The 27,576-nt window shown below is 35.4% G+C and overlaps 1 protein-coding gene across 1 annotated transcript in view; it reads left to right on the top strand.

The window, feature by feature from the left end:
- The window catches only part of SH3GL2 (SH3 domain containing GRB2 like 2, endophilin A1), a 75,824-nt gene that overhangs the window by 40,119 nt on the left and 8,129 nt on the right, over positions 1-27,576 (top strand). The window contains exons 2-8 of the mRNA XM_072404402.1: positions 13,211-13,279; positions 18,093-18,165; positions 18,309-18,452; positions 19,596-19,729; positions 21,895-22,053; positions 23,100-23,203; positions 25,480-25,613. Coding sequence (XP_072260503.1) covers positions 13,211-13,279; positions 18,093-18,165; positions 18,309-18,452; positions 19,596-19,729; positions 21,895-22,053; positions 23,100-23,203; positions 25,480-25,613 — 817 coding nt within the window. The remainder of the gene's footprint in view (positions 1-13,210; positions 13,280-18,092; positions 18,166-18,308; positions 18,453-19,595; positions 19,730-21,894; positions 22,054-23,099; positions 23,204-25,479; positions 25,614-27,576) is intronic.

Below are 27,576 nucleotides of genomic sequence, written 5' to 3'. Positions count from 1 at the left end.
AGCTACACCTTTTATAGGCAGTTTAGGAAATATGCAGGTTTATCCTAAAATAATGACATTAGGTGGTAAAATTGTACTATCCATCCTTTAATTATATACAGACACATGTTCTTCTTTCTCTTTATGTTGGTATATTAATAACAAGGAAATGTATAGCAACAAAAAAAATCACGTTTGCATTCCTTGCTCCAAATATATAATTTATCTGTGTCTGGTATTTAGCCTCCCTAATCTCGATTAGGTTTAAAATTACAGCCTATTTGATTGCAGATGGTTTGATGACACATTGTAGCAGTGTGACAATCGGTTATTATGTTTTGTACATTCCTGAAACTAAGCACCCAACAGATTGTAGCAATACACAAATACCTCTGCTGGCTAGAGTATATATACATTTTATACAAGTACTTAAAGTGAAAATAATTATATTTTCAAATATGTCTTAATTTAAAATACTACATTTTATCCTTATTTTTTCAGTTTATGCATAATAGGTAATATTACAACACTGTAGATAAGCAAACCATATCCATCAGCCATGCAACTATCTCTAATGTGTTCAACACATTTCAGCCAATCTACTGTAATTTTTTTGTTAATTAGTTTTTAGTATTATATAAAAAGATTGGTGACTTACCTAGATTAGACAAAGTGGAGGTTGGACCCAATCATCACGTTGCCCTATTACATAGCCTTAATCTTTACAGGAGACTGTGAAGGTTGGAAACCACTGCATAAAAGGATGTCTGTTAACTAAAAAAAAAAAAAAAACTTTTTAACTGGACATTTTAATTAAGTTTATCCGAAACCCTCATTCCACTTAGCAGTAGGGTAGTTGTGGCAGTTTTTAGTCCGGATTCGGTTAAATCTTATTTCAGGATCATTAAGCTTGGTTGTGAATAAACAATATTTACCCCACAATCTGTTTTATATGTGCACATTATTACAACTTTATTCATCACTGTACAGATTGTGATGGGTAATTGATATTGCTTTTTTGCAGAGGTTGTATATGCTTGTTATCATAGCATTAATTACTTTGTACTTATTAATCTAATCAGTTCAGGAATGAGACTGAAGTCACATTAATTTTAAACTGTGTGTCTTTACCTGTCAGTAAAATTATCATTCTCCTGTTTCTTACGCGAATGACATTCCTACAGTCTACTAAGATAAATAATTTAGTGTGTGTTTCAGGACTTTAAGTATTTATAAGCATCAGACCCAATGCACTGAGTCATTGCATTGAATGAATTCCAATGTGTTGTTTTTTTTTTGTTTATTCTAATATTGTAAAATATTTTATAATTTATTGTAAGGTGTGATGTGTATAAAACATATGGCTAGATGGGTCTGTGCAGTGCTAATAAACAGTGTCCCTGGACTAAAGGTCATTGATACCTGATCCATACGCTTAGGGTCAGCACAGAAAGCTGCTACATGTGTAAAAATGCTTTTAGGAAATATCTGTCCAGTTGATACCGTGCACACCAAGTAAACCTTTAAAGACATTTATTCTGCTTTTTCTATTTGTCCTTCCCAATGTTTTAAGATATGCAAGAACTAAATCTGAAAATATTATTAGAAGATATTAGGCTTTATTTATAAAAGAGGGAATCTGACATTCCCTGGTGTAGAATCAATTGCTGCCATTGAAACACATAAACCTGGAAGATTCCCATGAGGGAATGTCTGATTCTTTGTTGTCAAATCAATCTCTGTGCTGCTATCTTTAATCACAAAGCAATATTCACTAATCCTATCTATAATCAAAAAGCAGTAATCTCTGCTCTCCTATATATAAACAAAAGCAACTGTTATGGTTTCACAGTGTCAGAATCAACATTATAGTGATAAATCTGAACAGCACTTGTTGTTTATAAAATGTATTACTTGTTCTGCATATGTGCCTAAACCAAACATGAAAGATGCAAAGTTAAAAAAATAAACCATACATATAAGTATACCAATAATCAGATATACATCATCAATCAAAGTCTAAACCCTTCAATATATGTAGATTTTGCTGTCTTGCTTTTATTATAAATCAATACACAATGTGAAATCCTCCACCAATTCCTCCAACAAATTTCAGAATACATATGACCTCTATATTAAGCAGTAGGTCTCTTAGTACATGTGAATCTTTACACTATGGCTCCAGTGATTGCATTTAATATCCTCAGTGAGGTCACCTTGAAACATCCATAAATGTTGTACCCCCATAAAATAAAAACACTTCACATTGGGTAAAAAAGTAAAGTATAGTGATTTCACAGTACCAGAGAACAAAAAAAAACTGTATTATTCACTCTTGCTATTTGCAGTAATCCCCCACATTCACACCGTCACCAACAAGCTGCCTATTGTCCGTGCTGACTTGAAATACAAACGTACTGAGGTTACCCACTCCTCCTTGACATGTTTCGCCTGTAAGGCCTTTTCAAAATGAAATGTGTTCAGTGGTTCAGTCCTGGTAAACAATTAAAATATTTCTTTCATAAAGATGGTTTTATGAAAATAAAACCTCTACAGGCTTTCAGTCATGAAATTATGTACAACCCAGGTGCCAAACAATTCTGGCGCACATCGGCCCATTCACATTGGTTAAATATGGATGCGCATGTAAAAAGGCAGGGAATTGCTTAAAATGCATACCCAGTTCCAGCCTCCCTCAATGGATTAAAAGTGTGATCAATCAATAAAATCCAATCCAACCGATCAACACCCCCCTACAAAAAGTAACCTAATCTTACAATATGGGTGAGCTGCCATTGCTGAGCTGTTTCTGAAAACACCTTTTGCTTGGCTGACTTAGTCATCCTCTGGCTAAAGTATTAAAATACTTACTGGGCCTGATTTATTAAAGCTCTTCAAGGCTGGAGAGGATACATTTTCATCAGTGAAGCTGGGTGATCCAGCAAACCTGGAATGGATCTCCTCCAGGATTCAAAACATTTGCTAGCAAATGACTCCATTCCGGGTTTCCTGGAGTGATTTTTTTATTTGCTAGCAAATGATTTTAATCCTGGATCAGATCCATTCCAGGATTGCTGGATCCCCCAGCTTCACTGATGAAAGTGTATCCTCTCAAGTCTTGGAGAGCTTTAATAAGTCAGGCTCACTGACCTGCATGCGAGTTGGCAGATCAGGGGTTCCTGCTTTACTGACTCCATTGTTGGTTCATTTCAGTGATATGGGAAGGAATAAAAACATGACAATAATAAAACAGTGAATCTGACATTCCCTGATACAGAATTAATTACTGTCATTGAAACACACAGACCTGGAGGAGTCTAATGTTTCAGTGAATGTCAGATTCACTATCTTATAACTAAACCTTTTATTGTGGATTCCCCTCATGTATTGAAAATAAACACTTTTAGCTTAAAACATATTGTATACATAGGGTGGACATTACAGATATATTATAATTGAAGGTGACAGACCAGATGATAATCCAAAACTACATTAAGAAAAAAATACAACTGTCTGAAGGTCCCAGAGCAGTACTGGGAAATGCAGTTTCTCTGTCATATGTGACAGCTGTGACACTGTGCTGTTCTTTGGAATGGGACAATTTGAAGGAACGTTTATATTTTTCTAAATTGTGTTAGAATGCTAAATGTCAAAAACTTCATGTTTTTTTTTTTTTTTATTGTTTATTTTTTAAAAAAATTGTAACATGGTCATGTCTTTTCCATAACATTTATTCTTTACCAAGGTTGTACATTTCCTAAAACAAAAGTAAGCTCTATAAACAACAGCAGTTTTTTATGTAGTCCAGTAATGTTCTTCATTCCTAGCTCCTCTTCTCTCCAATGCCACCATCTTAAACACTGGCATTCTCTTCTATTCTGCATTCAGTTTACAGAGTGTACCACGGTATTGAGGTAAATGTTGGAATTGTTCCTATCTCTGCCAACCACTAGCCAAATAGAAAATTCCCAACTACCTAATTTCACACCCATTGAACCCTCTTGTTATGGTACACAATAGGGGCTTCCTATTGACTGATTGTTGTCAAGAAGGGAACACTTCCTGCTGGGTTGCTTCCCTCAATAAATAGTGGTGAGACTAATATCCATACATTAAACTATGTTACATCTAGGAAATCTACATCCAATGAATCTAATAAGTATAGATATTTATTTTCCAGAAATGGTTTAGTTTAGTTTCAATATATTAAAGTTTAGAATAAATTTTCACTATTGCTTTACAGAAGTTTCAAAAACTTGTAAATCATAGTGATAGTATTTCAAATGGCATCAAATCGATGACAGCAGGTCAAACTTGGTGCATATTGCCTTTGGGAATGGTTTAATAATAGCTTATTGCAGAGTAAGATTGCAATACAAATATAGATTACCATGAAAGATGTTAATCATTTAGGTTCTACCTTGATGTGCAAACCTATGCATCTGAAAAGGAAATTTAACCTCTTCAACGGGGATCTGGGTTGGACTCCCTTGCTTGCTCCATTTACCTGTTACTCACACAAGAAAAGGATGTGGTCTAACATCAAGACTAATAACATTCTTTTTTTATGTTTACATATGTATGTATAAGATTATGATAGGGACTGGGCAGCCTAATATGAAAAAGCTGCCAAGATACAGACAGAAATGTGTACTTGACTTTTAATCTCTGCACACCACCATCCACAAGATGTACACTGAAGAACAAGCTTTCCCAATTGTACACTGGGGTGCCATTCCAAGTGAATAGATTCTAAAGCTATAAAATGGGAAAGGGTTAGGGATGTATAGATGTCTGTGTTACAGTATACTTTTTGGTCAATGACCTATCCTATATTTATATTGCACGTCAGGCACAATTTACCCCACTTCCTGTCCTAATGATGTGTGTCTCACACACAGGATATAAAGAAGAATCTTCCCAACAAACACACGGTAATACTTACCTGACCTGTTGAAAACTAAAAGAAAACATTTTGACCAAACTTTGTCTTTTTTTTCAAGGCTCTAAATTCTAATATAATACAAAATATAAATATAATAAAAAAAGAAATATCTGCATGACTAGATTCAATTCCAGTAATGATATACAATGAGAATAATTTTATGTAGAGCTTTCATCCTACTGAATGCATATGTAGATCATATCAATATGGGAAGTTCATTGCGAACACAAGGCTCATTTGTCTGTATATCCTGCTCGCTGTCATTACCAGAAGCTGGAAAATAATGGAACCTTATAGCATGCTCCCCAGAATAAATGCACCCTTTATCAATTGCTCCGGAAGAAATTAAAAGGTCATTGACAGAACCAGACAAAAGGCATTTTAATGAGTTCTCTTAGGCAGAATGAAATAAACCTTACAAACTCAATCAAATTCAGAAAAAGGAAACATTTTATGGTGCCCATTTCTTTTGTTCACCAAAGCATAAAGAAACATTTCTCATATCATCAGGATGTGCTGCCCTTTTTTCAGAAGGGGCTTAAGTCAAGTCATTCAGTAGCTACTTTCGGACAAATACTGTGGGTATTTTAAAGATTCCAGACAAACAAGTAAAGCTATAACTTTTTTAATTAAAGCATGTGTTGCCTCACACCTTCACATTTATTTCATGGCAGCCCTAAAACAATTATGTTAAAATAACACCAACAGTTGCTTTTACCTGGATGTACAGTCACCAACAACAGTGAAACTCTCTAGTACTTAAAACTTTAGCACTCTGCATCCCATACCCATTATCTAACCTTGTATAAGAAAAATATGACCAAAACTTTGGGGAACACAACACAAAAATCGGAGCGAATCTGTTTGTGAATCAGTGGTATGAAATTGGTGGTAAAAAAACAGTAAAAAAACGAATAATTGTGAAACAGTGAAAAGGCAATATTTATCAAAGCTCTCCAAGATTAGAGAAAATAGACTATCATGGGTGAACCTGGGCAATCAGAAAACCTGTAATGGATTCCTTAATAATCATTTGCTAATTTTTGGCAAATGTTTTCAATCCTGGACTAGATCTATTCCAGGTTTCTTGGATCACCCATCATAGTCCATCTTCTCCAGTCATGGAGAGCTTTGATAAATATGTCCCAGTATGTAATGGCAAGACAAAAAAACCTAGTAAACCTATAGGCAGTCTGGGGTATAAAAGGTGTAGAAAAGTCATTGACCATGTACAAAGGTGTGGCTATTTATGCAAGTAATATTGACCTAATTTTTAAAGAAAATTAAGTCACAAAGGACTGGGGATTCAGCAAGACAATGTTCAGGATCCTGGAGTAAATAGGAAGCCCAATCTGAACAAAATACAAAGAAATTCTAAAAGGCTTGACTGGCAGAGAGGCAAGAATTTAAGTAATTTCAGCATGCAGGGGTCAGCAAGCTACAAGATGACAATGGTGAAACTCACTGGAAGCTGATTTTGGCATGTTAAAGACCAGTGTCAATAGGTGTAACGGAAACAGGTTTCCTTATCAAAATTTGCCAGAAATGTACAAATTAATTTTATACTGATCTCAGATGAAACCATAATCCATCATATTCCTATGCTGAAGTCCAAAATTAGGTGTGTAGTCCTACAGATATTACTCATGTGGTCTACTCAAGACCCCCAATGTATAGTATATATGTGTGTGTAAATATATTAAATACAAAATATAGGCGTCAAGATACTAATCACTGAATACCATAAAGACATAAAGGAAAATTACAATTCTGACATTCATGTAATATTACCAATGAATGCACTTAGGGCTTGTTCACATGTATTGCTTCACAACTGACTGGGGTAAAGGTGTTTGCTCAGGCTAGGCGTTGAAAAGGCAACCACATGACCATTTGCCACTACTTATCACTGAAACAATCTCATTCATTTTAATGATAAGCTTTGGGCAGTGATAGATTGTTATTGGGCGGCTGTACCACCTGCCAGCTACCAAACCCCCTTCTAACCATACTGGTGAACAAGTCTTGGGCTACGTACACATGTTTAATGATTGTCGTTTATTGCTTTATGGAAAGGGAGGGGGTAGAACAACAGAGCGGCACACCCCTGCGCTTTCTCCCCTTCACTTGTATTATGATTTTTCTTTGTTCATGGATTTGCCAGGACAGATCCATGAACAACGTCGGACGAGCACTGTACACATGCCAGATTCTTGTCCGATACAAGCCCTGAGGTGATTAGTATTAGATTCTGTAGGTTGCCTTATTCTTACACACTGTTGTTTTGGAACAGCATGGATAATGTTGATGCTGTCATTCAAAATATAATTTTAAAGTTATCTATACTAAGTTATATTCACCAGACAAATGGTGAGTTTTTATTAGTTAAATAATTGGGAATTGATTTTGTCATTCCTAATCAATTACTTTTTTTTTACATAACAAAAATCAGTCCATGAACACAATGTTAAAACTCCCAGCCAAAGCTTTGTAGTTTGTAGTTTTAGGCAATATGAAAACAAATAAATACCTTTTAACTGCATGTTGGAAAGCTTTCTCTCTTGTAGGTTGTCACAAATAATGGAAAATTGTGAAAAATCTCCATAATGGTTACATAGTAAAAGATACGTTTAAAGTAGTGTTGGGAAGGTTTGAACTTTTGTGAGATTTTTTTTTTCTTGTTTGTCTTGTGTCCTGATGACACCTTTGCCTCCTTTTTTTTTACTTTCCTTGTGTTAAAGAGAAATAAATTGTGAAATATGTCTCCCAGTATGGTAACATACAATAATAAAAACCTAAGAAAAAAGTTTGGCATTTCTACTTTATCCCAAACTAAAAAAGTGTTTGGCCGGATGTAAGCTTTAATACCAAATCAATGTAATGTGCCCTTGTGTAACATGAACAAAAGCAATACTAGCATTACATAGGGATGTCCATTAGAGCATGCCAAAGCACATATCTATGCAGAACCTCTGGGCAGTGCTTCAGCTAGAGGATATTCAGACTATATCAAAAACTTAATGGATTGCTGGGTTTGCTTGAGGCTAAGATTTAAAATACATTTCTATTTCAAAATACGAATGTACACATAAAAGCTTCATAACTAGACAGTGTTTTGCTTCTCTGTAACAGGACATAAAAATACTTTTTATTTTAATGTCAAATTTATCCATGGTAAAAACTATTCAATTGTCATTTTGATGTTAATGGGATAGTTCATAACACCTCCTGGCCTTGCTGATTAGTGCATGTGATGTTATGTAACCTCTGCGCAGCTAGGCATTTCAGCGTTTGCTTTCGTTTTTCTATCCTTATACATTTTTGTGATGCTGCTCTATTCCTTCTTCAAATGTTCATCCTGTACACTGTTCTTTCATTTAAAGTGTGTACACTTTAAAGGGTTCAGATGATTGTACAGATTAGTGGGAGAAGGGAGGGCCTTGTATATCACTTCTCAAAATTTAGGTTGGGCCCTGCTATTGAGAACAAGCACAAATGCTGCATCTGGCTAGAGCCAATTAAGTGTAGCATTTCCCAGATGGGAAGGGGCTGTGCAGCAGAGTGGCTGCTAAAGGTTTGGGGTGAATTATGCCCCAGAAATATAAATTCAGGATTGACATGTGTGGCTAAGGGTGCCATTAGGCCCATGAAAGTTAGCCACTGCTGATTTGGCTGGTAGCCACTGGTGATCTCTGGACACAACCCACCCACTCCCTCATCGCAGGTCTGAGCCTGTGAAAAGAGTGTGGGTGGGTTGTGTCCAAAGACATAGTCTGCCCACCGCTCTGAGCCTGCGATCCGTACGGGAACATGGTCTGCGGCTCTGGCCGGTGTGCTGGTTCTGGCATCATGACGTCACTATGGGAGAAGTTTCTTCCCCTTCCAGTGACACCGGGCTACCCGCGCATGCGATTTTTGGACCAACGGACCACTTAAGGTTGGCGACCACTGCTTCAGATCATTGTCATGGTAATTGATGCATTTATAGAACACTTCCCATGCAGCTGTAATTGGTTTTCATTCTCTTGTTTAAAAACGGTGTAAAACGGTGTAAAAGTCGGCAAGGGTTTTCTCTTATCATAATGTATGCTTAATTTGCACATTGTGGCACAGTTTTCCCCCTAGTGTGTAATCCTTTACCAGTGACAGGCCCAAGCTTGCTCCATCCCCAATCTCGGACATCTGCCCCAGCACCTCTTTCAGGTATTGTGTTGCTTGCTTGCCACTTTTACTTGCCCACAGCAGTTACATAGACCTTGACAATTCAACTCTATTATTAGCATGCCAGGAAAAAGCTGGGGATTGCATTGCACCTTACTGGTACTATTTTTGGACAACATAGCACACAATGCATAATACATGCACATCTGTAAGTTGTGGTATGCTGAAATGTAGTTTCTGTATACTGTATGTACATTGGGTTTACCATATTACGAGTGTTGTGGTGTACATGTTAATACAAGAACATCATACTTGACAGAAATAAATAAAACCCTAATATCTAAAGGTATATTTACGTAAGTAGCTAATACTGGGAATTGTCATGGATGTCTTATTACCAGACTAGACCCAAGACAAGACCAGTAATATATAAATGCAAAATACATGATGTTTAAATTAAGTGGATACTCCCTGGTTTTGTTTTCTTCTGGTACTACATTTGGACACATTTAAGAATTGATGTGTTTTTCAAAAAAGTAATTATTCTACACAATGTTTAAGTATGACAGTATGGCCCTGATTTAATAAAGTTCTCCAAGGCTGGAGAGAATACACTTTCATCAGCAAAGCTGGGTGATCCAACAAACCTGGAATAGATATGGCCCAGGATTGAAAACATTTGCTAACAAATAGCTAACAAATAACTTGATTTTAGGAAATCCATTCCAAGTTTGCTCAATTACTCAGCTTCACTGATAAAAGTGTAAATAAATCAGAGCCATCGTCCCTGTAATTGCTATAATTGCAAAACTGCTACCGTAAATGGGAGTTGTATGTGACACATGCTGCAAGTGAAAATGCAGTTTCAGCATATTGCACACATTTATGCCATTTATGAGATGGGAAACGCCAGAGCCTGTAGTGTGATTTGCAGATATTAAACAGGAAGAATCATATCATTATATATATATATATATATATATATATATATATATATATATATATATATATATAATCATCTTTTCTAAACTCAGATCATAGTATTAAATAATAAATCTGTACATGAGTCAAACTCACAACATTTGATAAAAGGATCTAAAAATGTGACCTTGGTTAAAGGTGCACTGACCATGCTTTTATAATTGTCAGTATTTTATTAAGGTTATCCAGAGTTTAAATTCCATTTGTGCTAAATCTAATTTTTGGGATTGAGATTTTCTACTTTTATAAATCTTAAAAAAAAAATATATATATATATATGATTGTGATAAAAAAATATGTTTATGCACATCTGTAAACAAGCATTATCAGATTTTCTTTTCCTGCATATTTGTTTGAAGATGTATTGTAGTTTTATAATTTTTTCAGTTTTGGATTTAACAAATCCACTTTACATTTACTTTACCATTCAAGTCTACAAATCTACCAAACATTTAAATCTACAACTAGAAAGTGACTATAAGTAGTCATTTTGTACGCCTTTGAGGTCTTATAAATTATTTAAATACATTTTATATATATATATATATATTTTTTTTTTTTTTTTTTTTTAAATAGTGAAGAATAGCTCCCTCTGGTGAAACATGATAGTAATATATAACACAAAACTCAAAAATGCTTTTGATAATTTGCTGTGACATACGTGGACGTTGTAAGTGAAGAAGTTCTGTATTGTTTGACTTCGTCAGGTTGTATTTGCATACCTGAGATGGTAATGGTGCTATCATTATTTATAATACTCTGAACATATAGTGACTGTGTGGAGACGAGGCATTTCCAACTGGAGACAAGAATACAAGTATATTATGTTGTATCTTGCGAGTCCTAACATAATTTTTACAAAAATAAACAACCCCACGCTTCTAGGCTATCCCAGCTTTAACATTTTTTATCAAGTAGAGAAAGTTCTCGTTGACCTTGCCAGAAACGCAGTGTCCTTGCCACTTAATTTGAGCTAAAAAGAAAAAGTACAAATATGCTTAAATTTCTTGTATAAAATACTACTCCCCCTACCTCTATGTAATAAAGATGGATGAAGGTACACATATTTGGTACCTTCACCTGAATGTGGTAATCTCAACACAACAGTGAAGCTAGCCACCCAGGGACTGGGTTGTTATGTGTTATTTGCAGGCTTTCCAGGGAAGAATAAAGTCTCGTGCCTTAAAAGCCAATGCAGCCTCCAAATTATTACATTTCATTTGTGAGTTTTGATAAGCTGGTCACTGAATTGGAAATTTTTTTAATGTAAATAATTCTATTAAAGTATTAGAGTTAAAGAATATTGTTAATAAAAGTTTAACCTTTTTTTTTTTTTTTTTTAGTTTGTGATGTTCCCAATTGATTTATTTTGTTGTAGCTACAAATAGTATGGCCAGTGTCAGCAGGCTTTGGGCTTGTCTCTTATGCCATCCGGATATCTGTTTAATATATTCCTAAAGTCATTCGTATTTCATTAATTTAAACTGCAGTTAGCCTCCTTTTTTCTGCTTCAAGTGGGTTTTATAAAGTTTGGTAAAAAAATAAATGGTTATATACATGGGACCTTATACTGCTTTAAAAGTATAATATCCTACAATTGCAGTGGCAACTAGAAAAGAATAGTTGGTTTGAGCACTACTGTGAAGGTGAGTATAACGAACTGTATCAAATGGCTTTTTACATTCATTCAGAAGTCTATGAAGAGACAAAAACTGTTTAAAACAGGTCATATGCAGGTCAGAAGGAGGTCAACTTGCACCTGCCAATGAATTCTGAATGATCTTCATAGCATCCTAATCTGATATCAAACTGAATCTGTTTGTTCTGAATGTGAAGGTAACCAGATCTCTGACTCCTGCACTTCTTTTCTGTGATAACTGGTTACAAGCTACTACTACAAATGAAAAGACTAATTAAGCTTATATAACCTTCTCCTGGACTTGTAAGTTTTTGTTGTATCAAACTTGGCCTGTCTCCGTATAAAACAGAATACTGGATTCTAGTTTTGATCTTGACCCCTGTAGGCTCTTCTTTGTGCCACTTAAACCCCAGCTGTTCATTTATAATATTTATAATTTGTAATATCAGGTACTGTTCATGACACATGTTCACCGACTTCTAGCCCCCTTGGGAGTCTGGTAAAAGGATGGGGCCCAATCTGGGCATAGAATGATAATAACACCTTCTGTACAGCCCATTGAACAAATCCAAGGTGCTTCATAGGGACGCATAAGTTGGTTTAATGATTCAATGAATTTTCGCAGTTGTGAAATCTGTGATGTGATGCAGGACACCTACTGACACAGGTGGTGCTCATGTGAATGCAAACAAGTATACGTGCAGTTGGCAACCCATGACCTAGGTTGTGGTGACATAAATGTCATGGAACATGGTTTAAAGCAGACCTACTACTGAGATAAGATGATAGCTGCCATTGCTGAACTCATCGTAAAGAATGCTAACTGCCTGGAAGTAAAGTTGATCTTTTGGTGTCAGTTGTCTCAGTCATACATATAAAACCATCATGTTGATAACTGTGTGACAAGTTGTTTGGCAGTGAGCTGAACACCTGAGCTGTGTACTCACTGGGGGGTATAGATCAGAAGGTAATAAAAGCAGAGGATCAGAACAGCAACCAGACAAGATGTATTATATAGAAGCGGGTCAGCAATGTCATCTTACATTATCATTAAGTGATAGGTCTGCTTTATGTGCTGTCTGTAATCTACAATATATTAGAGAAACCTTTTATGAGGTCCTTTTTTAACTTACTGCAGTCATTGTTACTTAGCGATGATAAGGATCAATATGTTTCTTCTAATCTTAGAATGTATTCATTTTTTAGAAATGTCCTTCAGATATACCTATACGTTCCAGCAATGGAATTTAAGCCTCTATTTTCTGTCATAAACTTTAAAGACAAATCCTACAATCAATAAACACACAGCGGTATTTTCTTTTATTTAAGGTTTCCTGTTATTCAACAGTTCTGCCATGGGAGATGAGTGAATGTGATTGTACTTGCTGACATATTATCTATTTTATTGAGTTATTAGCCATGTTTTCTAAGTAGCCTCTTTATTAAATGCAGTTATTCACGGTGTTGGATCTATTATACTGATCGTCTGTCCAATTTCATTACAGAAAGTGAGTGAGAAGGTTGGAGGGGCCGAAGGCACCAAGCTCGACGATGACTTTAAAGAAATGGAAAGAGTAAGTTGAGTAATAATTTTTTTCTATCAATTTTAAAGGATATATATTAATTCCTTGTAATCTCTTCCTCCATTTTAGGTGCAATATACAGTTAGGTCCATAAATATTTGGACAGAGACAACTTTTTTCTTATTTTGGTTCTGTACATTACCACAATTAATTTTAAATGAAACAACTCAGATGCAGTTGTACAGCAAACTTTCAGCTTTAATTCGGTGGGTTGAACAAAAAGATTGCATAAAAATGTGAGGAACTAAAGCCTTTTTTATAACACAATTACTTTATTTCGGGGGCTCAAAAGTTATTGGACATAAAATGTTCATTTACTTTTGCTGGCAATGACAGCCTGTAGTCTTGAACTCATGGACATCACCAGATGCTGGGTTTCCTCCTTTGTAATGCTCTGCCAGGCCTTTACTGCAGCGGCTTTCAGTTGCTGTTTGTTTGTGGGCCTTTCTGTATGAAGTTTAGTCTTCAACAAGTGAAATGCATGCTCAATCGGTTTCAGATCAGGTGATTGACTTGGCCATTCAAGAATATTCCACTTCTTTGCTTAAAAAAAACTCCTGGGTTGCTTTGGCTGTATGTTTTGGGTCATTGTCCATCTGTATTATGAAACGCCTCCCAATCAATTCACAATCACATCATGGATAAACACTAGTGTCCCAGTGCCACTGGCAGCCATGCACGCCCAAGCCATCACACTGCCTCCGCCATGTTTTACAGATGATGTGCTATGCTTTGGATCATGAGCTGTTCCACGCCTTCCCCATACTTTTTTTTGCCATCATTCTGGTAAAGGTTGATTTTGGTTTCATCTGTCCAAAGAATGTTTTTCCAGAACTGTGCTGGCTTTTTTAGATTTTTTTGAGCAAAGTCCAATCTAGCCTTTCTATTCTTGAGGCTTATGAGTGGCTTGCACCTTGCAGTGTACCCTCTGTATTTACTTTCATGCAGTCTTCTCTTTATGGTAGACTTGGATATCGATACGTCTAACTCCTGGAGAGTGTTGTGCACTTTGTTGGCTGTTGTGAAGGGGTTTCTCTTCACCATAGAAATGATTCTGCAATCATCCACCATTGTTGTCTTCTGTGGACGTCCAGGTCTTTTGGCGTTGCTGAGTTCACCAGTGCTTTGTTTATTTCTCATGATGTACCAAACTGTAGATTTTGCCATTCCTAATATTGTAGCAATTTCTCGGATGGGTTTTTTTCTGAATAATCAAGTAGCATTAGGAGAGGTATAGACAGCACAGATTCACAGGACAAGTTATTAAAAAAATGGAAGGATCCATATATTACTTTTTCTTCAACACGGAGAACAGTAGGCAGCATAATAGTTATGTCCATAAATCTAACGCCAGTTCTCACAAGACAATCAGAGACAGCAGCAACATTTATAATCTCAAATGCAGATGTACAGCTATAAAGCTTTGTGTACAGGACTGCTATTTTTTTCATGAGGAATTAAAGAGAAAAGGTAGCATTTTCTGATATTTTCTCAAAGATGGCAGACTGTAACTTTATGAGTTCAGGTCCCCTTTTAGAATATTTTATATGTGATACTGTGCAAGCTAAAAAGCTCAGTTTTAGCCTGTTATTGTTTTAGTGTGGAAAATGTATATGCTACAATGTTTGTGTTGAGCAAAATGTAACTTTGTTATGTTTGATGTGAACAGTTTGTTAAACACAACTTGTGATATAGAATGTCACCAATAGGTTGTCATTTGGTGAATCATAGATGCCTATATAGCTGTATATACAACTATAGACACAGGCAATTACTTACTCCTTGCCTTTCTTCCTCCATTCCTCTCTCTAACTAACATGGCTAATGTCAGCCTTTATATATAGGTACCTTTATGACTGGTAACTAATAAAGTCTCTGCTGCGTACATGGTGTCAGACAGCAATGCAGCGGTAGCTATTTTCTTCATTTTCTTGTGATTGGCAGACACTCTTTCTGCTCTTCTAAAAGAATGACACAAAAGAAAATTGCAGCTTTTTTAGTTTTAAATATAAAAATTAAACCACAAAGGACTGAGTTAGCGATATAATATGTGACTTAATTATGAAGTGCAAAGGATATCACAAACGGCTAGCCGAGAGGAGATGTGGGGAATTGTGATTTTAACAGTTTGCTTTCAGATTTCCTTAGATGTGTTATTCTTTATTTTTCATAAGCGAGAAATATAATTACCCAAGCTATAGAGCGCCTTTGCAATCATTCGCTATATGTATCTTGTATGAGAGCTGTGATCCTCCAAGGCAGTGTCAGTGCAGGTGCATCGCAAGAATGTGTCTGTGCTTTATATGTAATAGTTAGCAGCCACAGACATTGTATTTCTGCCCTGTACTATATCATTACCACTACTGCTGGCTTTCTTTTACATCTTGAATGTGAATAATAAAATGTGTTACAAGCATACCATTCCTTAATATATACCATGAATTGTAGATTCCAATTTAATAAAGAAATAATTGCACAAACTCAATCTTTAAACTCATTATTTTTCAAACATGAAGTATATATGGTAATAGCATGAAGTTGATGAAAGTACCAACACAAAGGTGGTTCTCTTTTAATTTATTTTGAAACATTATGGGCTCTTTGGTTATATGGTTTCCCATATTCCATATACTTCCCATATACTTAGATACTTATATAACCAATCAAACTTTTTAATTAAAATGAAATTAAGGTCAATTAAAACTAACATTTAGGCTGGTGAATTTTAAAAATGTTCAAGTCAAAGAAACAAGGTTGTATAGTATAAAAGGTTTTGTGTGTGTTTGTGTGAAGGATATTGCTGGAAAGGGATTTACACTTGTGTTACAAATGGCATGCAGTAGTGATTTATAAAGAAACAGAACTGAGCAGAGGGCAAAGGATTAGTCACTTGTATTACCTAAAAGCCCCAGCAGCTGACCCTTACCCCCATTGCTAACTCATCAAGCCTTGAACCCCCTCCACTGACTGGGGTTTCTATGAATATTCAAGAAGCAGCAGGAAATTATTACTGCAACTTCCTCTCCAGCAAGAACAGTGAGCAGCACAGAAATGACATCTCCAGATCTCAGGAGACTAACAGTGCCTAATATTCTCACATTACAAGTATTGTAGGCTGGAGAGCATGCACTTTCATCAGTGAACCAGCAAACCTGGAATGTATTTCCTAAAAGCCAATAGCTATTTCTTAGCAAATGTTTTCAATCCTGAACCAGATCCTTTCCAGGTTTGCTGGATCACCCATGTTTGCTGATAAAAGTATATCTTCTCTAGCCTTGTACAGGTTTAATAAATCCAGTCCAATGCCTTCGATGATAATACATATAGATCATTATATAAATATATACAGCTAAAGGGCTGCACTATTTTTTGGACGAATTCTAGGCAAAAGGTACATTTTTCAGAGTACAGCCAAAGTGCAATTAACATTTCTAGGTGGTTCCTAAAGATATCTGATCTTCAGGTCTTCTGACCTGATATTCACAAGTTTGGGTCCATTAGTAAATATGGAACTATGTGGCCAGAGAATGGTGAAGTTTTTATTTTTTAATGGAACATAAATAGTTTTGCTTTCTTTATTATGGTTAGGAAAACAACATTTTAATGAGTGACTGAGCCGGTACAGCGGCACATTCCTTTCCTTCCTGCCCTATTCTGATAACAGAGATAAAGGAAAACCAACAAACAGCCAAAAAGTAGAATACAATCCTTAAATAACTCAAGGTTTTCCTGGAACTCTTTTATCACACAATAAATGTTTATTTGTGTATAGAGAAATAAAGTAAAACAAAAAGGTGAATAAATACATTTTTGGAAAACAAATAAACCTAAAGCTGTAAAATAAAAATTGTCCATGACTCATAAATACTGCCCTTTTATAGTTTATTTATAAATGTAAAAAACACATATAGTATAAAAATTTAGTTTCTAATATATTTGTGGTGATTCAGTTCCAGCCAATGTGACTATTTTTGAAGGTTTGATTTCAACTTGATGAAAATAATACTTAGATATAATTGCAAACATAGTTGCATTTTATCTATTCATGCCCCTGCAAATCTCACAAATACCAGTCCGCCCCATAGCTTTCTATGATAATGTGGCAACCATGCTACTCAACAAAGTTAACCTTTTGTACCATAGTGACCTTTTGCAAAGGAGATTGTAATATCTGATTCTTAAGCCTGTAAATCAGTGTCTCTCTACTTGTTTTTTAACATAGGGGACCCCTTAAAATAATAGTTTTCTGCTCTTTAGGGAACCCCTTCTATACTTTATTATATCCACAGCTCATAGTATTGTAGCATGGTGATTAGTAGGAAGAATGCTTCTTACATTGCTGGCCAGTGGAAAGACCTTACAGAAAGCCAGAAAGATCATTTGTGTCACAAACTGAACTGAGAGGCACACATTGTTCATTGCTTAAGGAACCACTAGCAACCTCTGGAGGAATCCTAGTTGAAAAACACTGCTATAGATTGTTAACCAGCACCTGGCCTCACCTAGTCCTGCACACTGTTTAGCTGAATTTGGCACTACCATCTCTGTTACTGAAAACTCTAACTCTGATCTGCAGTGCCTTGGTGGGGAAGTGTGTGAGACACAAATATAGGAGAATTTAATTTATTCAGGAAAGGTAAATAAAGTCAGTTTCGTTTACTTATGTGTTTTTTTTTTTATTTTTTTACTATAAGTTTTGTGAACCATATTTAATACTTGTTTATATTGTCATTAAGAATCTTTTTGGTTGTACTTGAAACAGACATAACAAAAAAGTCTTTATCATTCACTTCTTCTTTTTTAGAAAGTTGACGTGACCAGTAGAGCAGTCATGGAAATAATGGCAAAATCAATAGAATACCTTCAGCCTAATCCAGGTAATATTGTTGCAAGATATTTGAATTAATATACCTAGCAATTAACAAATGTGTGGGATGCAGTGAATCTTTAAAATACATTTTAAAGTATATCTTGATTTAAACAGTGATTACAATCCTAATGTTTGTTACTTGATGTTTAGCTTCTCGAGCAAAACTCAATATGATCAACACAATGTCAAAGATCCGTGGACAAGAAAAGGGGCCTGGGTATCCTCAAGCTGAAGCCTTGTTAGCAGAAGCCATGTTAAAGTATGGCAGAGAGATTGGAGATGAATCAAATTTTGGTAAGATAATTTTTGTATTTCAGTTGTGTAAATTGTTATGGCCCTTGTCATTTGAATATCTGGGGTGTTGAATATTTTATTTACATTTTAAACAAATACAGCAGTGAATATCTCAGTTTAGGACATAATGAATAACTTTGAGGCTATGTGAATTTTAATGCTGTTGTAGCAAGTGCAACCAGCTTACAAATTCAGCCTTGAAACCACCTTAGCTCCCAGACCTTTCCAAGTCATGACATACTATTAAATAGAAATAATCACAAGTCATTAACAAATTCTAAGGCTCACATATTCAATTTTGGGAAAGACCATTCTGCCAGTCTGTTTTTTGGGAGAACATGCAATCTCTTTGTAGATAGTGTCCTGGACAAGATTTAAACCTGGGGATCTATAACAAGAAAAGATTAGCTACTGAGCCACCATACCACCTAAGGGAAGGATGCAGATGTAGAGTGCTCACTTCTCAATTGGAGGTTTATTTTTCAGTCAGTGAAACATCCACAGTAAAATCTTGATGTGTTTCACCATCGATATGTTTAATTATAAGGACCTTGTAAGTAAGCGCATCTATTTTTCAATTCTTTGTGTCTGTTTTTTTTTTCTGCTGTTGAAATGGAAAATGGCAACTCTGGCATTTGTCAGAAAAGGCTGCTGTATTTGGAACTGTTGTCAAAGTTTTGTGGATGGCATATTCCATCAGTCTTGGGTAAAATGGACTTGGATGACTTTGTGCATGACTTTTGCATGGTGGTGGAGAACAACATTTCTTAGTTGTGAGACTTTGATAACAGGAAGCTAATGGGCTTCCTTTTCTTTAACTCCTTTTTTTTTTTTTTTTTTTGTCAAACTTTACAATACTTTACAATAGTCCAACTTATAAAAAGGAGAGTGCTGATAACACTGTATTTATATCCTATTAGTCCTGCCAAGATGTCGTGGTTTGCACCAGAGTACAGTCCTTCTTTGTTAAATAACTGTATCAATATTTTGTCACCTTATTTATTATTTGCTTGAGAGTCAAATTCATAGCAGGGTTTTAGCCAATTTGCAGCTTCTAAAACTGCTTTGCTAGCAAAAATTTACAGAAATACCTGACTGTCATATCCACTATTTCAGAAACTTTTATTTTTTGTTCTTTTGCAGGTCCAGCCCTTGTTGATGTTGGAGAAGCTATGAGAGAGCTTTCTGATATCAAAGATTCCTTAGACATTGAGGTGAAGCAGAATTTCGTCGATCCACTACAAAATCTACATGACAAAGATTTAAAGGAAATACAGGTAAAAAATGTAAAAACAATTTTACAACCAGGTGTAAAATATTTATTATACAACGCAGCTGCTTTATATGCTTTTTCTTTTTCTTTAAATAAACGTTATCGGAACCTTGTCATGGGGAAAGATGTGACAGGCAATTTTGGATTCATTCTATATTTTGCAGCTGGATGTAATTCAACCTGTGGCAACAAGTAAAAGGTGACAAATTGAATTTCTTACCCCACATGGGTCAGCAGTTTTTAACAGCTAATAATAACTGACTCCAGCCATTCAGTTGTAGTTATGAAGACAGCAGAGCTCTGTCATCATGTCAGTGTCCTTTTATAACAGTTTACATAGAAAATGTGCAGTTAAATGATGCCTTTTATCAACTGTGTAGATTAAAACGACAGCCTTTCAAGATTCAGTGTGCTTTTAAAAGCATAGTATAGATAATATACAGAGATCTCTCATGAGTGATATACAGCAGGGATAATCAAGTTGGTATTTCAAAAAAGACAATACCCTGCTGAAAATGAAAACCTAAATACAGACCAACACCTCATAAATTGCGTTTTGTAATCCAAGAAGTTAAATAGCACATAACATGATATAGTAATTTTATGACACCCAACTACCTGATTCTTATATATACAGAAGCAAAAAAAATTCAAATGTATACAGCATATTTTAACCGCCAATCAAATAAGAGGCAAGTTCCTATGGCCAGGGGCAACATTATAATTTACATTTCTGAACCTGATCCTTTCCTGATTGCAGGCATGGTACCCATGCACAATTTGTGGTTACACTCCACAATCTATTTCAGAAAGCCTGTACAAATTCACAACAGGAGAGAGGAGGCAGATGCTTCTTGTCATAGCAAAGATTGGAGCCCACGAGGACTGATGCAGCCCAGTTCAGCGCAGCCTGGGGTTTGGAGATCTCTGATTTAACCACATTACTCTGAGATCTGATTTTCCTGGACCCACCCAGCCTGTTACTAGACTGTCAATCAACTAATCACCTTAAAGTGAACTAAAGTCACTTGGCTTGGTTTCTGACATATTTGTCATGTATGTCACTGTGTACTTGTTGGTTATGGCACACACTTCCCTTTTTCTAGGCACAGTACAGTGATGACAGGTCTAGGAACCTGTCACTGCTGCATCTTCCAAAGCTGCCACCTTCGCTGTGGGCTCCGCCAGGTTCATTGCAATCCTCTTCAGACTATAGTCAGGCTCTACGCTGCATGGTGAAAGTGCTGTGCAGTGTAGACAAAGAACAAAAAGCCAAAAGGAGCAAGGAAAAAAATTGTTTTTTTTGGCAAAAGATACTTTGTATATCTCTCCTACCGAAAACCACTTCTTCTTGGTCACTTTTTGTTTCTTGAGTTTAGTTTTACTTTGAAACAGTTTTTACTGCTCTAAAGTACATGAACTGAAAAAGGTGAACACCAGGTCAAATGTTGGTATCTACACTGCTTTCATTTTGAAAACATGTGGTGTTAAATGATTATAGAACTGTCTTAATTTTTGCCTTTTTTATATCTGCACGCAGTTCTTTAATTGGAGATGAACAGTAATAATGAGGAGTTTTAGAATGTAGCAGTAGATGTAGTAGTACAAAGTTATGCAGAAATTCTTGGCCCTAAAATATGTGGACAAAAGTAGGAATCTTACTTGTGTCACCCTGACACAGGAAGGATACCGTAGCCCCAAAACAGTATCAAATAATCTTTTACAGATTGCAGAGAGTAATATGATGACTGTAGAATAAGGATTTTTGCTTTGAATGTGTCTTCATACTTTATATTCCTAAATATCTGTTTTCATTATATTTAATTCCACTTAGTGCTTTATTTTCTTAGTACACTTCTAGTCTGATGGTTTTGGAAGAATAAAACATTTTTTTTTAGTCTTTATAATTTTGCAAATCTAACTTTCACATTCCAAGTGAAGAATCAATTACTGCCATTTAAATGCATAGACCTGGAAGATTCTCCACCAAGAATTTTATTACAGTAATTTTTTTTTTGCATTTCTGAATAAATATAACAAATCACTTTCAGTGGTAATTTTTAACAGACCAAAGGAGAGCAAATAAGAGACATTCACTGTCAGGGTTTTCAAATACTTTAGGTTTATATGTTCAAGAAAAGCATAGTTATAGTAATATTTTTTTTCCAGCACCACTTAAAGAAACTGGAGGGCAGGCGTCTGGACTTTGATTACAAGAAGAAACGACAAGGCAAAATCACAGATGACGAGATTCGTCAGGCACTTGAGAAATTTGATGAGTCCAAAGAAATTGCAGAATCAAGCATGTTTAATCTTTTGGAGATGGATGTAAGGAAAAACTAAAATTCCCATAAATCTTTTTTTGCCAGTTGATGCTATTTAGTACTGGGATACTGAATAATCAGATTTTTTGCAAACAAGACAGAAACCCTGTTTCACAATTCTGATTTGAAAAACTAGAATAATTTTTTTGTTATTTCAGCATTCAATTACATTAATAAAAATATGGAATAACCAAGCACACAAAAATAGTACTAAAATGACTTTCTGTAAACTATTCAAAATGATCAACAAATATGTACTCAATTTCAAATTCATAAATTTCTTTTTAAAGAGATTTGGCCATGTGCTCTTTCTGACAGCTCACCACCAGCTATAGTATACTTGCTTATCTGCACTCCCTTACTACTATTTTTGTTCTTTTGCTCTAATCGGGGGGGGGGAAGGTTAGGCATGAGCATGCGACTTTCCTTTATGACAACTGTACTCAGGCCATTGACCATTGACACAGTTTTTTCTTTAACAAATATATGACACTGGTAAACTCCGTTATTGTTAGCAAGGAAGCCTACTTTATTTATGTGCAAATCAAAAGGTTCAAGCCTCAAAGTCTTTTTCAAACTCCAGTATAACATACATCAACTCTGCACTTTTTATTGCATTGACTCTTGAACTTGTCAGTTTACCTGACATAGAAAACATGTATTTTTAAAAAACACTTGTATTTTTTGTGTTTAATTAGGCTATGGCATAGATAAAACCCTATAATCGTTTGTTTTTTTATCTGTGTCTATTGAGGATATTTCCCTTGACTGTCTGCCATGTAGAAACAGCCAAAGTAAAAAGGAAAGTTGTACTGTAACCTGGACAAAATCCCTACTATTCTTTTTAAGTTAGACACTCAAAGGTTAACACCACTGTATTCCAGTTAAGCATATTACATGTTAGGTTATTGCAATTCCAATTATTAGATATTTTATGGCATATAAATAACTAAAATATTTTACGGGATAACATGACCTGTGAAAAAATAATTACAATATTTAGATATAGCTGGACCAGTCAATCATTTTCTTTTTATGCTATTATCTCAGATCGAACAAGTCAGTCAGCTTTCTGCTCTTGTACAAGCACAACTGGAATATCACAAGCAAGCATCGCAAATCTTACAGCAAGTCACTTCAAAACTGGAACTGAGGTAAATATTGTTTTGTCAATGTTATTGTAAAGGCGCGCATTCAGCCTTCCTAAAATTCTAAACTTTTATGGAAATATAAATATATGCAAATCTCATCCTGAGTAGTTCAATTGACTCTATAATCTTTGAGCAGTTGGGTGCTGTAGTTGTGCAGATCAGATCAGATCATTGTGCTGAGGACTTGGAAAGGATTTTGGCCAAAAGGTCCTTAACCTGGCTCTGTATCATTGAGTTCTGTTACATTATAGTTTAAAGAGAGCCATTATCCAAAGATGCAAATGGTGACTGGAAAGAGTATGTAAACCTTACATGCTAAAAAAAAGGCTGAAAAAGGTAGACTGCACTATATTAAAAATATTTATTTTTGTGGGCTTAAATAAACGTTAAGGCTCAGGGGGAGAACGGAACATCTGTTATTCTGTTTCAAGTATGTAGCCTGTTCTTCCCTGCAATATCTGCAAGGAAAGTCTAACTCAGCAAGTGCTCATTATTGCCTAAGGTGTACAACCCCTATAATCTCTCTTTTCGATTAGTATGTCTTCATTGTGTCCCGCTGTTCATTTATTCCTCATTTTAGCATCATCATACTATTTTGACTTTGAGCCATCTTTTCTCCGAGAGTCTACAGTACATATGTGTGTAGGAGTGTGTGCGTAGGGGGGGAGGACAGCTGTTCTGCCATAACTGCATTAGCAGCAAAAATACTACATTTGTGTTAACAAAAAAAAAAAAAAGTTAAACAGGATTTTAATAATCCATTCCTTTACATTTGTATTGGTTTTCTCTGATTAGCAGGATTGATGGAACATAAATCAATTTCATACAAAATGATCAGTTAGTTTTTACCAATTCCCAATGATCCTAAATTTTAAAGTATTTTTTTGTAGCTTAGCATATTACTCAGTCTTCTAAGAATAAATATAATTACATAAAAAAGTTTATTCAAGTATTACAGCAGCTCAGAGATTAAATTGTGTTACTAATAGTTTAGTGGAGCTTTAAAAATGCAATGTGTTTGCAAATTCTGTGGTATAGTGCAGTAACAGATATGAATTTGTAACAATTTATAGGTGGTATGAAGTATTTGTTTTACTCGGTCTGTCCGTGTTCACAATGATTTTGAAAAGCAATAATTCCAGACAGCAATTATATACATATAATAAAACAAGACTAATACAAATAGAATAAATAAAAAGTATGTACATTTGTAAATAGATTTTTTGTTTTCTATCATTTCATTTTTACTATTTTAGCAGCCATGTTGCATGGACTTTCATTTGGTAACATATTTGGATACATATATTTTTGTCCCTGTTTTTTAAATTTATTATTAACAGTGAAGCATTTTTTTCTGTAATATTTATCAGCACAATGATTATTTACCCCACCCCATATGAGCTTGATTTATAGGCCCATACAAACTTTGTCCCGCCTGGGAATGCATACAGCAAAGGAAGATTTTATAATAATAATTTTTTTTCACATATTTATTTTTATTAATTCATTTTTGTATGTTTCAGTTTTGCAGCAACAAATTACTTCTAATAGTGATCTATTGGTTGTAATCAGCCACCATTAGGTCACTAAAGCTGTGATTTATTTCTGCAATGAGAGGTGGGACAAAGCTTCACCCACACTATCCAAGCCTCTGTAAAAAGGAGGGAGGCTGTAATATCACAAATGATATCAATTTCCTTCCACAGACAGAAGTGTTATTTTTACATCTCCTACAGATGCCCCTACAGAGCACTCTGTAGAAGATCAGTAAGTTCAGGAGCTGTTTTTCTTTCAGATCTTGGTCTTTACCCATATGTTTGCCCATATATTGAACTGTAGTCTTGCTCCAATGTTCTAGGACAGCGGAAGATTTTTCCTGTAGATTATTTTACATGCTTATCTGCAACCTTTTTTCTAAGGGCCTTATGAAACGCTTTTAATTTGTCTTGTTAACATAACATAGATCAATAGTGATACCAGATCCTAAATATCCAAGGTTTATTAAAACTATTTCCTCCTGCATATACCCAAGGAGGTATTCTAATGATCTGGAACACTTCATTATACTTTCATGGTTTTTAAGTGGTGGTAAATGAAGAGGTTACATTCTCTGCAATACAGATTAGTGTTTGAGTAAAGATCTAATGCTTGGCTGTTTAAACACGTTTAGAAAAGATAACTCTTTCCATTTCTGCAGGTGTACTTTTTTCACCATTGAAACTTTTTCCATTTGATATCAAATATTAATGAACATACCCTACATACTTTACATTTGGCAGAATCAGAGATGCTTCAAACCAACCAAGACGAGAGTATCAGCCTAAACCTCGAATGAGTTTGGAACTTGCATTGGCCCCTGAAAACTCTCAACACAATGGAGGAATCTCTCTTGCAACTACTCCAAAACCATCTGGTAGGTACACATAATGACAGCTGGATAAAGAATATGAGACGTAAACTGCAGTTTTTGCTCATAGCAAGCAAGGAGACTGGGCTTTCATTGTGGTGAGCATTGTTACATTGAATGTGCAGAAAGATCAGGCAGCTTAAGTTTGGTTTATTAGAGCAGGGAACTATTTTCTATGTTTGCTGTGCCTTTGACATTCCTTTTAACAATCTCCTAACAGGATTTGATATGGCTTTTGTTTGCCAATGGCTTTGTTCTCATCAAGCTGAGTTTTGTAAAGCCTCCTGGTTATAGTTAGCCCATTGAACAATTCCGCATGTGCACTGTGGATGTCTGTAGAGGTGCCTTTAGCCTCTCTGGCAATTCTAACCCTGCCCTTCTTACCCCATTACTGATCTTCGATGAAAGGTCTTTTCAAGTCATTGTTTTGGCAAAATATTGGATTTATTAGTGCCAATCGATGTAAATCTGATACATTTATTATTAGCCTAGATTGGTGCTTTTTCTAAACTGTATTTTGTATATGATTTAACACCTGCTTGATTCTCATGATGTGCTTTGTTTAGATTCTTTCACACACAGGTGAATTCAACATTGGCCTTAATAAATAATTGCATAATTTCAATTGGTTCAACCCAATCCAATAACATTTTTTTACCGTAAAGAGGGAGGGGTGGTTAATTTTTTTCCCTCTATCGCTGTGTCCTATATTAGGTCTGCATTCGTAAAAGCCACAGTTTAGTAAACACACGCTTCCATGATAGAAAAAGAACAAGATTAACCTCCTGGACGTTTCATTTCTGTCCGGATTTATGTCTAAAAGCAGTACATTGTTTTTCATGAAAATTTATTTTACAGTAAAACATATTAGTATGAGTATATCTAAGTTTGAAACACAAAATCATGTCAAAATAATACATTAAATAAATATACTCATACTATTATATTATACTGTAAAAAAAAAAATTCATGACAGACAATGTACTGCTTTTACATATAAATCCACTGTATTGCACTCAATATAGTTATTTTGTATTGAATGCAATACAAATAGATTTGAAATTCCTGCCGCGCCCCCGACGCAACAGCTGCGCATACCGACGTCACTGGGAACTCCCGGTAACTCATTGGATGCAGAGGACCCCGGCCGGAGGAAGCAAGAAGACGGGAATCGTGAAGGAGGACGCCGGTGGTTTAGGTAAGGCTCTATTTACTATTGTTTTACATTGTTTTAGCTACCGCGATCAGCATCTCTTTTCTACCCCGAGTCACACTCGGGGTTACCGCTCAGTAGGTTAAAAGTAACAAACAGATATACATAAAAATAAAAGATTGTACTATATACACATATATAGGTTTAACCTCCCTAGCGGTTCATTTCTTTTCGGTTTTATATGTCTAAAAGCGGTACATTGTTTTTCATGAAAATTTATTTTACAGTATAATATATTAGTATGAGTATAATAAAGTTTGAAACACAAAATCATGTAAAAATAATACATTGAATAAATTAAAAAAACTATACATAAAAAAAAAAAAATATTTTTTTAAATACATATTATACTCATACTATTATAAATACTGTAAAATAAATGTTCTTGAAAACAATGTACTGCGTTTACACATATAAATCCAATGTATTGCATTTAATACAGTTATTTTGCATTAAATGCAATATAGATGGATTTTAAATTTCCCGCTCCGCCGGCAACGTACACACGCTCCGACGTCACCGGGAACTCCCCAGTGACTCATCGGATGCAGAAGCCGGCCAGAAGAAGAGAGAAGAAGACCGAGATCGCGGCGATGGACGACTTGGGACGCCGGCGGATCAGGTAAGGCCCTATTTACTATTACCCCTCATAGGATTACCTACCCCGAGTGTGACTCAGGGTTACCGCTTTTAGCAACTTTTTTCTACCCCGAGTCACACTCGGGGTTACCTCTAGGAAGGTTATTAGGATGCAGG

Source organism: Pyxicephalus adspersus, chromosome 3 (assembly GCF_032062135.1).
Source record: "Pyxicephalus adspersus chromosome 3, UCB_Pads_2.0, whole genome shotgun sequence".
Taxonomy (NCBI): Eukaryota; Metazoa; Chordata; class Amphibia; order Anura; family Pyxicephalidae; genus Pyxicephalus; species Pyxicephalus adspersus.
Note: the sequence above shows the minus strand (reverse complement) of the source record. Positions and strands in the feature narration are given on the sequence as shown.